We start from the raw sequence: 14,581 nt of genomic DNA on the forward strand, positions 1-14,581 counted from the left end.
TTAAATAAAGCCCTTTAATTGCAATTTATTCTCATGTATATCCCTGAGCTGAAATAAAAAACTATTTCTACTTGAAGGACCAGAAGGAATATTCCTAATTTGTGCAATGCAATGATTCAATTTTTTTTTCCTCCACTAGCTTTTCTGTGTCCCAAACTGGACACATTCCATCTTTTATGTCAAACATGTCAAAATAAAAACTGCCTCCAGATGCTGAAACAGCTCCAGGAAGGAAAAAAGAGAGAAATAAAGAAGGAGGACAAAAAACCCCCCAAACCCAAAAACAAAATCCAAACTAAAACAAAAAAATAAAAGAGCAAGAAGGAAGAGGTGGAAAAGGTGGGGGAAAAAGGAGGAAAAAGGCTTTTGACCACTATAATGAAGATATGATGGTCATCTATGACATCACATCAATTTGCTGCAATGACTTGTGCTAGAACTGTACACAATGAAGGCATGGTTTAATGGGCAAAAGAATTCATACATTTTCAATGCAGTCTCCAATCCAAACAAAATGTGGATAAGCAACAGAATGATGATTCCTAATACTCTCAACTTTCAGCAGAAATGTCTCCAGTTATAGAGAGATTTTCCACAAATACCTGATGAACAAACTACAAGCACCCTTCTATCAACAAATTCATTCCCACAGTTTACATTTTTCTGTACTTATACAGAAATTCTTCTTACATCACATGATGACTACTCCATTCATTGCACTCCACCTCCAGTAATAACACTATAAATTAAGACAAACATGTATAAACCAATGGGTGGAAAACTGGCTTTTCAACATAAATATACAGGAATCCTTAAAACACTTCCAACAAGAAAGAGATACCACTCAAACAATGCTGGTCAATGGCAAAGATGAACAGGAACTGATCTGTATGGCAAATACATTTCCTCTGGATACTGATACACTGCATACAAGAGCAGGAATACTCCCTGTTGAAGTAGGGTTTGAATGGGCATTTACAGAAGGTTCAACAAGGCCAAGTGCTGTGTCCTACACTTGGATCACAACAGCCCTAGGCAGGGCTACAGGCTGGGGGAACAGCAGCTGGAAAGCTGCCCAACAGAGAAAGTCCTGGACGTGCTGGTCAACAGCAGCTGAACATGAGCCAGAGTGTGCCCAGGTGGCCAAGAAGGCCAATGGCATCCTGGTCTGGATCAGGAATAGTGTGGCCAGCAGGAGCAGGGCAGTGATTATTCCCCTACAGTGAGGCCACACATCGGGTGCTGTGTCCAGTTCCAGGCCCCTCACTATAAGAAGGACATCAAGGTGCTGGAGTGAGTCCAGAGAAGGGCAACAGAGCTGGTGAAGGGTCTGGAGCACAAGTCTGATGAGTGACTAAAGGGAGCTGAGGGTGTTTAATCTCGAGAAGAGGAGGCTCAGAAATGACCTTATTGCTCTCCACAACTCCCTGAAAGGAGGGTGTAGCCAGGTGGGGGTCAGCCTCTTCTCCCAGGCAGTCAGCAACAGGCTGAGAGGATATAGCCTCAAGCTGCACCAGGGGAGGTTCAGTTTGGATATTAGGAGGAATTTCTTCACAGAAAGGGTGATTAGATATTAGATTGGGCTTCCCAGGCAGGTGCTGGAGTCACCATCCCTGGAGGTCTTTAAGAAGAGACTGAAGTGCCCCTCAGTGCCATGGTATAGTTGACAAGGCGGTGTTTGGTCACAGGTTGAAATCCATGATCTCAGAGGTCTTTTCCAAACTAATTGATTCTGTGATTCTATGAAAAGAGTAAAATAATAGGAGAGCAGGAGCACTATTTATACATCAACCTCCTTTCAAACAGACACATGTCCTGCACAGTAGTAACACTCTTGGAAACCTGAAATTGGATCTGAGCCAAAATCATGAGCTGGATGGTGAGAAAAATCTGCAGGACAGCCTTCTCAGCAATCACTGGCAGAACAAAGCCTGGAGATGCTCACAAGGGAACTCTACTGCAAGCAGGGAAATCAGGCATTTATAATCTCATAATATGAACAGCACTTCATGTAAGATACCAAACTAGCTTTTCTTTTCCAGCAAAATAAACACAGACCCCTGTATTTTGGGCTATTTAATGAATCAAAGAAAGGTAAAAGTCACAGCTTTTGTAATACAGCTTCCTTGTTCAAACTCTTAGATCAGCAGTTCTTCTGAGCCCCAGCAGTTTTTGAGAGCTGTGCAAATACAATAACTTCTGAGCAGCAAGAGGCAGTCTTGCAAATGGAACTGGGAAAAAACAACTCAGTAGTACCGCCTATATGACATTTACTACTTCTTTTTTGGGGGGTGCATTTGCCATATTATGTTATGAATAGCATTGCCTAAAATTAAAAGAAGTGTAACATAAATTAACATCACTGAGATTCCACAGTCTCAGGTGTCCCCAAACACACTTCTCCACCAGTACTTCTGCCCCTCACAGGAGACTGAAAATTAGGAGCCAAGCAGGAATTCTTAAGTGGTGTTGAATTTCATGCTGTTTTGTGAAAAAATGTAAGTGAAAAGTAACATCAAGCTAGATTTATTTTCAGTTATCGAAGTTAACCTTAAAAACGACTAGAAAGAGTACAACAGGTTTCTACAGGTGACAAATTGTCACAGTTCTTCCAGCCTCGGTCTACTGGTTGTTTTTATTGAGTGAGCAAGTAACAAGAACAGATCATCTCAGCGTAAGAGTTTACTGATGATTTACTCAAAGGCAAACACATTTTCTACATTTCTCTGCTGCTTTCACTTATGGTATGCTCATTTGATTGCAACACTGAAACCAAAAGGCTACCTCAAGACACACTTGATATTCAGTATTTGTAGGACACTGGTAAGGTCTGGTAGGTGCCTTAAAAGATACATAAGATTTGCCACTTCAGTGAGAGTTACTCTGCAATCCTTTCCCATTCAACACCACAGCTTTCTCATCAACACATTCCCAGTGTGCCTTTATAGACTGCTTTTGATTATAAACCCCAGATTTAGGGAGAATCAGAGCAAGATTTTCTGAAGATTGCAGGGGATATAAATGATATTTCTGTGACTATCACAAGCCTCTGTATGTTTAATCATTGATGTGTTGATTGCTAAATGATGATTGAAACTTTCTATCTTTATGCCATTTTTCATATTTGTAAAAACAAGAAACAGTTGATTTGGACTCAACTACCCTTTTAGAACTGCTGTAGACATGTAGTCTCCAACTAAAAAAAGTGAAGTAAAAACCTGTAAAAAAGTGACATGAAAAAATAGCTCCTGAGCAGCTGTGCAGAAAAGGAACCATGACCTGATTACCTAATTCTCACTACTTTTCCTGAAAGCATGTACTCTGAGGTTAACTTTAGACTCAAAGTCTTCAGAGCATTGCTGAGCTTGAATTAGGACAGCTCGTGCAGAACTTTAACATTTCTAAAATACTTTCTTTCCAATTGCAACATTTCTATGTAAGACTGAATAGCTCATTCACTACCTTTTCTTACTAAGCCTAAAGCCGAGCTCCTTATGTTGTCTAAAGAAGCATGCTTATTAAACAAAGATGCTGTGGTCAGGCACTCCAGCCTAAAATATCATACAATTACAGAATTTTATCTTCTGAAAATACAGAGTCCCTAGAGAGAAACTGTTTACCCTAGCTCCAAACTTTGACATGTTATTAAAAAACATTATTAAAAATGTGAACCCAGTTAAAAAGAATGTTCCATTTGTACCAGGCATTTTTATATGACTTCAAGAAAAGCTGCATGTCCAGCTGCCAGGCACTAACTTGTGAAGTGTCAAGCACTGGTATAGCAGCTAGCATCATCCAGTGGATGGTTATGGAGGTAAGAGTCAAAATTATCTCAAAGAAGCCAAACTTTGCTGTAAAAGTGAACACATGCACATCTGGTGCCACATCTCAGATTTTTTGCAGCTGTCCCAGCTGGCACCACTATCCAGCATGTTTCATTGGGAATACTCTCCTGACACAGTTTCATGCCATTGCCTTGGGTCTTGTCCCTGGCCACGAGAAAGAGGAAGCTGTAGACTGCAGTGAGGTTTTCCCCTCAGACTCCTCTTCTGCTCATTTCAGAAACCAAGTGATTTCAGTTGCTCCTCATATAGCTTCTGCTCCACACCCATCACCATCTTCATAGCTCTCCTCTGGATGCTCTCTAATAGCTTTATATCCTTTTTTAATGTGGCATCCAAAACTTCACACAGGACCTGATGTGAGGCCAAGTTGGTCAAAAGGTAATGCTCTATTCATGGCATTTCCTATTAAAGATAGAGTGCTCTTTTCAAAGCAAACCCATTACCACTTATCAAAAGTAAAATTCCGTATGCAAGCATTTGTACCTTTTGTATTTTTTAAAATAAGGACACAATAAGGAATATCTCAGGAAATACTTTAGGATTTTTATGTGGGCGGGTGGGTGGAGTAGGGGAGGAGTAGCAGCAAAACTTTATCTTTTAGCATTGTGCACAGAATGTAGGTCAGCCTACTCCAATGGAAATACCCCATGCTGATTCTTCACATTCTTAGACATAAACATTTCATGATTTTGTAGGCCAGGAAATAGTGAATTTTATTCATGGTCCTGTCCCAGAATTGTCAGGGGGACCTTACTGTTCGTACCTCTGAACTCCTTATTTAAAAAAAGAAGTCAAAATTTTGCTTGCCTAGCAAATTACTAATACAAAGAGATAGCATGTAAATGTTGAGTATTATAGTTTCTATAGTCCATGTCACAACGTAATAAATTAGAGAAGCTCAGTTTCTAACTTCTCAGTAAATACTAATTTGTGCATAACAATGCAGGATGCATTTATTTCAGTATAAAACAATCTGGAAAATGCCCTTCCTTCCCTATAAAAGCTATTCAGCAACTAATAATAGATCTATATTTCACTGTGTAAAAGTATAGCCTATTTTTAACCTCACATTGTCACACAAAGTTTATGGAGAAAATACTCAAAAAAAAGGAAATCAGAGTCCATTTCCTGTTTTAACAAGGATAATCCCTTGACCAGAAAGCACAAATATTCATTCCTCTTTAATGTTAATTAGCACACTATTTATTCTATATTTCGCAATTTAACGAAAGAAAGCAAGTTGCTGGGAACATTATTAAGTTCAAAACATCTTTCACCTTATTTATCCAGAACTCAATAAAACTGTTCAGTCACAGACTTGCAGCCTCCAGCTAGGTTCCTGCTATTAGCTTTAAATCATTTTTGGAGTTTCAATAACAGTAAGTTGCCAAGTTGTTCAAATATACAGCTATCTACATCTGCTAGATAGTTTGTCTTACTGGACAGTCTGGAAAAAATTCACTCACTTGATCCAAACTACAAAGTTTTTTACTGCTATCAAGGAATAAATACGTCTAAAATTTGCAAATCAGCATTTGAAAAATGCATCTATAAGAATGTTGAAAGGACAATGTTTTTTTTTTCCTTTAGGTGAGCATAAGATAGCCTCTCAAAAAAAATGGCACATAGACATGAATTTTAGAAAAGTAACTACTCCTTCCTTAATGAATGGCTGAATCTCTAAATTTCCCATTTAGGCCATAGAAAACCTTTTCAGAAACTGTAATTTCTTCAACTGAGGAAGATTATCAGGCTGAACAAACAAAAATAGGGAGCATGAAACATAATTTCAATTTTTCCCTATACAGAGAAACAGCAAAAAGCTGGAAGTGACAGGATTGTGGCTGCTACGACCACACTGAACCACGACAGGCAGCAGCGACACCCATCCTGCCCAAAGGCAATCAGATTCAGTGACCCCTGAGTCTGGCAGCATCAGCCTCTTCACACAGCAAGTCACCCAAAATATCATGAATGGAGGAAGAAATACGTGGCTGCCCTTTCTAATGCTACAGACTTGAGTCTGTACATATTCCATATGGATAGCATAATTAAACCCTTAACACTGCTGTTTCAAGGCATTCCATAAACTGGTTTTTGAGCTCTTCACATTTGATCAAAGTCCACATGTACCAGGCTGATTGAATGAGCTCTTCACCAAACCCATTTACCTGCTCTGGACACACATCAGGTGTGCTAACCAGCATGGTCAGAGCTGTAGGCTGGGACCAGGGTGGGCAGGCAGCACTGCTGCACCACAGAGAAGCTGCCACAATTCACCCACCTGCTTCCCTCTTAGCCCTGCAGAACACCCAGTAAGAGGCATTCACTAACTGCTCAAACTTGCACGTGCCTGCATTTCCACTGCAACACCTCTATTTCTTGTCTGAAGTCATGCATAAAATCCAAAGGCAGTTGTCCAGAATTGGTGCTGGCTTCTGTCCAAATTGCACTTCCCACTTTTAAGTGATACATCTTTGTTAAAAGCAAACCCCAAGCACAGAAGCTAATGTATATCATTTAAAGAGCCCTACTCTCCATACGAAGTATCAGTCTCTTGTGTTTTCCTTTCTTAACTAATGCAGCCATACCATTCTTATCAGGGATCTTGGACTGTAAATCAGAGACAAGGGAATGAAACAGAGAGAAGACATACCCAAACTGGTTATGATCACAGGTAGGTCTCACTGAACAGACAGCAAGGATCTTAATGACTCCCAGGCTCCCTGAAAGCCTTGAGCAAAGAACCCTTTCCCAGAGGTGTGCCTTTGGCTCCACATGCACTACAGGTGATTCCCATTTGCCTGCACTGATGGCATCTGCAAGCCTGAGACAGCTGTGCTGAGTTCATTACATACAACTCCTCAGCTCTGATGAGGGCAAGATATTCACAACCACAATGAACTAAACTGTTTCAGAGCATAATGAGTTCTCTTGGTGCCAGCATCGCTTAAACTTGTCTGCACTAGGCAGGCACTACCTGTGATCAGTGAGTCCACACTGCCTGGGCTGGGGTGTCGAGTCAGCTCATCCTAACTGAAAACATGTCCTCAAGCCCTTGGGATCCTGGCATACCAGCCTGGGAAATTCCTCTGCAGCTGCTCTGACCCACCATACCTTCCATGCCCTTTCACATGCAAAGCAAAGGAGGTTAGGTAAAATTCCCTCAAGAGATGGGAGAATATCAAAATGTATTTTCAGGAGATCAGTCTGAAACTTCTTCTGGCTAAAGTGAAACATGAAAGGCACCTCTTGTGCTTGTAAATAAGTTTTAAGTTTACCTATTCGGATAAACTACTTTGGGTTAACACCGACACGTCTAAGAGTTTGAACATAATGTTACATTTCTATGGATGCATTTAATATAAATATACTTGGAAAAGATGACCAAGGAAACCTGATTGGTACAAGAAATATGCTTGGTTAATTTTTGTCACTAAAAGGTTAATTTTATTTAAAACCAAATTTAGACAATAGCATAGAAAAAATTCTCTGACAAGGCTTAAAACATGTAAGATGGAAAATAATTTTGGAAAATAGTGGACACTGGATACAAAGAAATAATTTCACAAGAGTCACACTGAAATTATTTATAATGGAGGTTGTAGTAAGAAAAAAATCTCGTCAAAGCTAAATATTAAATAGCTTACCAAACCACAGGGTCTATTTTCTTCTTTGATATGTTATCTAGTGATTTCACCCTGTCCCAAAAAAACAGGTTTTCCTTCAACAATTCAGTTCACTGAATAACACACACACACTCCCCTACAAAACTTCTTTTTTCTCCTCAGTAGAAAACAATTCAAAACCATTCATTCATTTCTCTAACTACAAGTGCTGGCCCTCGAGGAATGTATGGTTAGGTGGAATAAAGCAATAATAAGCTACAAATTTAATCTGGCCAGCAATGGGACATATCTTTCATTCAGAAGAGGCAATATATGGTACATTATTATGATGTAGGATAAATAATGCTTATTAGCAAACAAACAGAAGTGACAGCATGAACTATACAGAATCTAAGTGTCTTGCTTTATTATCTGTCAAGAGATGGCAGAGGAGGAAGAGAGGTTGGTTTGTGGGGTTTTTTTGGGATGTTGTTTCAGGTTATAAGAGAATATTTTACCATATGGCTTTGTCACAGCCATGGCATGGAGGTACAGTGATCCACAGCAAAGTATATTTACTCTGTATTTTCAACAAGCACTGGCTTATCCACATCAGTTTAAAACAGGTGAAGTAAACAGTAAATGCCCAGTCTATATGGACATTTATATAATTTAAATACATTCTTTTCTATTCACTTTCAAAAGCTACAGAAATTATAATGATATTTTCAAGCCAGCTAAACTCTACTCTTTTCCTCTTAAATTAAAAAAGAATCCTTAGTCATCAGTAAGGCATGTTCTGCTCTCCTGTAACTACTTTCATTACTCACATGACTTCTTCCTGCCCAGATCTTAGGTCATGTCATTGTTTTAACTAACGCTTTTGGAACATCTTGAAAGCTCTTTAACCCTTGTGGCTTTTGTGTCAGTGATCTCTTCCAGTTATCCATGTACATCTTGGATGTGTCTTCAAATAATTTCACAGCTATCTTCTCCCATTGGTACAACTCTCAGTTTTTTCCTTTGCAGCCAATCTTATCTATCCAGTCCTGACCTCATTTTCTATTCCCATCTCCTGATCACAAATGGCCACAGCCATCCTTGAATCTTAACTGCCTCATAGTCCATGTGCCTCAGACGTTTTGCAAAGGCAAACAATTCCATTATAATCTACAACTTTTTCCTCAGTCCTTCAGGTAAATCATTCACTTGGGACTATTCCTGCCATATCTACAGAGACCCTCCCCTCTCTGGCCAACCCAATACCATTGACAACCACATCATGCAATTCACCAAAGGCCAGAACTGGATTTCCTGTTATTACACTAACCTCAGCCTACTAACTAACCTCTCAGCCTCATTTAGCTTCTAGACACAACAAACTGAAACTGATTGTCCTCACCCTCACTTCCAGCCATCAGTCATACCTATCTGGTCATCCTCAGCCCCCATCAACCCTATCCCGAATAATTTATCAGCCTTCCACCAAGTATAACATCATTCAGCATTTCCAGGTGTGCATAGTTGGTCACTGTACAGGAATGATGCACCCTTTATAATTCAGAAAACCTCTCTCCCTCGTTGGGGTGACACCTACTATAATAGATACAAAGCACATCATCTAACAGAGGGCAGCTTTTCTTTTCCTGTTACCAATTTTCAGCTTAGAACTAAACAATTGTTAACCTACTTTCCTTTGTGAGTTGAACTTCATGGTTTTCCTTTACTTTTACTGCTGACACACTCCTTGCAGTCATCTCAAAACCAGCCCACAGAGTCTGTGAGGACCTAGCTTTCACAGCCAGTGTTCTGAGCACTGCTACAACACAGCAACTATACAACACCAAAGGCAGGTGCCAAGTGCCACATCCCCAGGGATATTTTTTGGACCAAGAGTGGTCAGAATACCTAGCAGAGCTTAAATCCTTAAGCAATATAAAATTGAACTGTAAGCTAAATGTTTTACAAAGCAAATATAAACCTCACCATCATTTATGTTTTTGAAATGTTACCCTGTGTTACACAGATCACCATGATGAGTTGAGCAAGCAAATAATTATTATTCATCTGTCCCATAAAAGCACCTGAGAAAAGTGACAAAATGACAGTTTGGAGACAAACTGAGCATCATGCACCACTGAAAAACTGCAATTTCACTTCAGGTGGCCTGGACTCCAGCTTATGTTCAACAGACACTCTCAAAACTTGTTAAGCCCTTAACCACTGAGAAAGAAGAAATTTATTCAACAGGGAACAATATTTTCCTCCTGAAAGTATTAATAAAAATATTTACTTGTGAGGTCTTTTCCCTTTTACAATATCCAGGTAGTATTTTGGCAGAACAGTCCTGGTTCTCACCCACAAGTGAACTAGAGCTTTGTTCCTCCCATACACGGATTTCAAACTACACTGGGTCACCCCAAGAGTTCCTTCCAAGGGGATATAGTTTCAGCACTAGTTCCAGAGACTTGAATTTCTTTCTCTATGAGGAGAAAAATATTTCTGTAATAGGTTGACCTTTCTCTAGATATGTTGATATCTGGAGGATGTCAGTTCATTGTGAGAATTTAGAAGCTGGCATGACTCCAAAGGCTCCACATATTTTCAGAGTGACCATGCCTGTAACTTTAACCCATTGAAATGAAAGTGCATGGCTGGAGAAGAGTAGTACATACTTAAAAATCTCACCGTGATTCAAACACAAATTTATTTCCTGTACCAGTTACTTGGTAGCATCACTTCACAAAAGCAAAAGGCAAGAGGTTTTACTTCTGTGACCTTCCTGCATTCTTGCAACTCACATGAAAAAGAACAATGGAAATGTGGCTGAATGTGAGAAAGCATCAAACTGCTGTGGCTTTTTGGGTGGGTGTGGAGAGAAACACACATACTACAAAAATCTAATAACTCCCCACCCAAGCATTGCTAGTGAATGACTTCACTGGTTTCCTACATATACTCCAGCAGCTTTCCTGCCATCACTCTGTTAGGCCAAGCAATGATGTCAACAGTCCACCTGTGAGAGTGATGTAGCCCTCTGGGTCATGGTCTCAGAGAACTTGGATAAAAGCTGTGCCAGTGTTAATTAAATGCACCTCTTGTTTCACTGCTGATTTCCTCTGATAAGGCTCAGCTCATTTTTCCTGGAAAGACTTCCATGCTGTATGGGAACTGGAGCCAACCATAACACAAACCAAATATTGCCTAGAGAATATGAAGACAACATGCTAAATATTTAGTTTTAAAAAAAATAAAATCACTGTGTATCAGAGCTGGGATAAATACAAATTTCATTACTTTGCATGTGCTAGTGACAAGGCTAAACTACAAATGCTAGTTATTGCAGATAGTTTATTATCTTTCAGCAGTACTTATCTCTCTCATTTGTAATGCTCTTCCCAATTACATCGGAGCAGAACTCTTAATGACCTGCTTTACTGATAAATTCTGGCAAGTTAGAATATGAGAAGTTCACCTGGTAAAAAATATGCTTTGAGAATGGAGTTTGACATCTAATTAGCATCAGAATTATCACCACAACTTTAATGAAAAATAGCATTTTTTCCTGCCATCAGAAAAGCCTTAGCTGTAAGAAGGTTCTGAGCAGCTTAGGTATTAAGGGACCTCTCAATTAATACAATTAGCCACCAAGCACTGGAAGGGAAAAAAGTTATATGCTGCTCCTTCTTTTTTTCCTGTATAAAGAAATCTAATCCACTGTCATGACTGGATATTTTCACCATATGCTGTCACTGGGATTTCTGTAATCCTTCTACTAACAGAATTGACCTCCAGCCATTTTAAGCCTTCAGGACATGCCCTTTTATACTTACTTTGTTCTTGCAGACATTTTCAGATAGCTTTATTAGTAAGAGAATTGCCACAGGAAGGCTTTCAGTTTTGAAACTAGACATCAAAAATATTTCTTCTTGCACAACTTAGAAAGTAACACCAACCCTAAGACTTAGTTGCTGACAACAACAGGCACAAAAAATCTGAAGGTCACAAATTAGAAAAGCGATTTCAAATATCATGGTGCAATTATGTTATGAAAGTTTGTTTCACGATGATCACAACTCCTCACTGTGAAAGGCAGCAAGTTGGAGCTCTTGCTATAAATTTAATTCTAAAGAGAAAACTGTGTGGTAACAATGTTAGGAACACATTCATATTCATTCATTCATTCTGATTTGTAGCAATTGTGATGGTTCCAAGAAGTGTTCTGTCCCACATTCCTGAGCATTACATTCCTGAGCATTAGCAATATTTTTCCAAACAACCAATGATCGATGTCCATGTATTTACATTTTTACCTCTTGGGGATCTTATGTTTATACAGTACCTCGCCTACAAACTCTTGGAATACATAACACAGAGTATACTGCCTTCCCAGCTCAGGATATGGGAGAAGTTCCACGGCTAATACCACCAAGGTCAGGCTAACTAACTTAGACGTATTTTTTACGTTCTCCTCCAAAAAGAAATCTCATATACAAAATGTCCTTCAAAAGAACTGCATTTTTTGGTTCTAAATGGAAACAGAAAGAGGTAATCCTTGAACTTGTTTGGTTTATACTGCTCCTATGGATAGTTTCTATGGATTTATGACAGCAAACTGCAGCTAGTTTATAGCAAAGCATGCAGGGTGTGACTCATTCAGAAAGCTCAACCCAAGAATATTTCATTCTGACATCGAACAGAATACCTCCCTCGTGAATTTGAATTAGTTGCTGCCCATTACTCACATGCACTCCTTCTCATAACTTCATGACACACAACTTGCAGTGCAAACTTGAATCCAGGCCATGAAGGAGATACTAGAAGTTCTGACAAATTTTACCCCTGTCACCAGTAATTGGAAATTGGTCTTACACAATTTAAATACACAGCTGTGCTCTGCTTCTGGTGGATGTGCATAATGGGGTCATGCGGAAGGAAAGCATATCCCCAAGTCCAGTGACTTAAAGTGACACAGTTTCCTGAACTCCAGGAACCCTCCTGGTCAGAAAGTACTTCCTTCCTCATTTCAAACACTTGATTGTTTCAGAGGGAATTCAAAACAATAGATTAGAAACTTTCAACCTTTCCTAAGTGTACTGCTACACAAGGAAATTAGGCCGTGCTCTGGGAAGGTGAGATAACATTGGGAGAGTGCTCTCCGGAAATGCAATGGCTTTTGCATCCCTTCTCTAGCACCATCCCATGAATCAGCTCCACATTAGTAATAACTCTAGCTATGAGATGTCAGATGCAGTTCAAATTCTGTTTGGATTAAGATGTGCGTGGTTGGCAAAAGGCACGAGCCAACGCACTCCTCAGCTATTTTGATAAGCCTGTAAGGGAAGAAAGTATCAGGAGCTTCCTAACCTGAGTCTGTACTTGTAAGGATGGGTAGGAAGAAAGGATGACAACTGCCTCTTTTTAGCACCTCATTGTTTAAATTGTCTAAAAAAGGAGAAGGAATGTGCTATTACTTCTGCAGTCAAAAATCCACCCCTTCCTACCATAATTTACTTTTACAGGACCAGTAGTGATGTCCACGAAGACTGGGAGCGGATCAGGCTCATCAGATGAAAAGCAATTCTTTTAAGCATACTCTATTCCCCAACGCAATTCCTTTAATCTAAATACATTTAAATGGTTTGTAATGAAGTATAAAAGATTTAAAATTTACAATAATATCTAACTCGTTATTTACAGGCTGAAATTTGAATAAGAAAAGGCAATGAAAAGTAAATTCATTTTTCTGCAGCATTAGGGTGCCTAAATACCCTAGACTAACCTAAAAACAACAGCAACAGAAACAACAGCAAGAGCCATTCTCTCAGACCCAACAGTCTCTTGTATGACGTTGCATTTTCTTGATTATCTTTTCCTATCAATGTAGAGCTACAAAAAGTTTGAGGATAAGATTATTAAACAAAAGCAAGAACTCACGTGGTTCTACACATTATTTTTAGAAGCAAACAGGAAATGCACTTCCCTGTCAAAGGGTGAAAGGGGAGTTACTGGTTGAACACTTTGCACTCACCGTTCCTACCAGAGGGTAGATGAATCCAGCTCCAATGCTGGCTCGCACATCACTAATTGGCAAAATGAAACCAGTGGGAACACCCTTCCTTTCAGGCTGATGGGAGAGGGATAGGTGAGTTTTTGCCATACAAATGGGGAGATTTCCAAATCCCTAACAGCAAAAGGGAAAGAAAATAAAAGAAAAATGTTTTAAAAATTACAGTAAAGGCACATTGTTATGTTATCATTTGTTTTGTTATCAGTATCTTAAAGAAACCTCTCATACAGCAGTTCCCTGTGGGCTCTAACGACCTAATTAGACACCAATTTGAGACCAGCATTCAGAGTCCAAAATTTTCTAAGGATATGAATATCTTCTTGAGGGTAAACACAGATGGTGCTCATGATGCTTCCCTTTGTTTTTAAACAAGACGAAACCTGCATGAGGTGATGGCACCCCCTTCACTAATGCTGGTGCACTAGTTACTGAAAATGTGGGAGAAAATCAGAAGTGTCTCAGCAGCTCCCCCCCACCCATTATTTGTCTCCAAGTTATTGATTAATCTTGAGTCAGGCACCTTCCACTCTTCTGTTCAATTCTTTGACAAACAGGGCCAGGAGGAGAGACAGCACTTCAGGGAATTGTCTCTGCAGCCCAGTGCTGACAACCCCTTAGTGACATTGTGAAAATATTTCCTAATATATTAACATTTCAGCTAAAAAATAGATTAGAGGATCACAGCAGGAAAAAAAGAAAGGTGTGGATTATTTTGCTTCAAGTACACTAAGTAAACCTCTTTTCCATTTAGAAAAATCAAATTAATTCTCAGGAAGTTTGCATTATAGGGAAGATGGCTGTCTGCTTGTCTGACCAAGGACTTCTGCTTGTCTGACCAAGCTGCTCAAGTTTACTCAGGAATTTTTCCTGGAAAAAATACTGTTTCTACTTTCTGACAGAGAGACTCCAGGTACATTTATGTCCAGAAGCCATTCCACTACAAAAAATACATTCACCTCTACACATGGTTTCAAAACTTTTCAAACTGTAACATGCTCCAAACATACTTTAGGGTAGGTGATCTATTTCATGTTCTAGTATTCATAATTCCTTGAAAG

The 14,581-nt window shown here is 39.4% G+C and overlaps 1 protein-coding gene across 2 annotated transcripts in view; it reads right to left on the reverse strand.

The window, feature by feature from the left end:
- MTHFD1L (methylenetetrahydrofolate dehydrogenase (NADP+ dependent) 1 like) overlaps positions 1–14,581 on the reverse strand; it is a gene marked incomplete at its 5' end in the record, with an annotated part of 145,651 nt that overhangs the window by 34,028 nt on the left and 97,042 nt on the right. For both annotated transcript variants that reach the window (XM_083858196.1, XM_083858195.1), the window contains one exon: positions 13,485–13,637. In XM_083858196.1, the coding sequence (XP_083714322.1) occupies positions 13,485–13,637 (153 nt within the window). The remainder of the gene's footprint in view (positions 1–13,484; positions 13,638–14,581) is intronic.

The sequence above is a fragment of the Zosterops lateralis genome (genome assembly GCF_965231275.1).
Source record: "Zosterops lateralis genome assembly, chromosome: 3".
NCBI lineage: Eukaryota > Metazoa > Chordata > Aves > Passeriformes > Zosteropidae > Zosterops > Zosterops lateralis.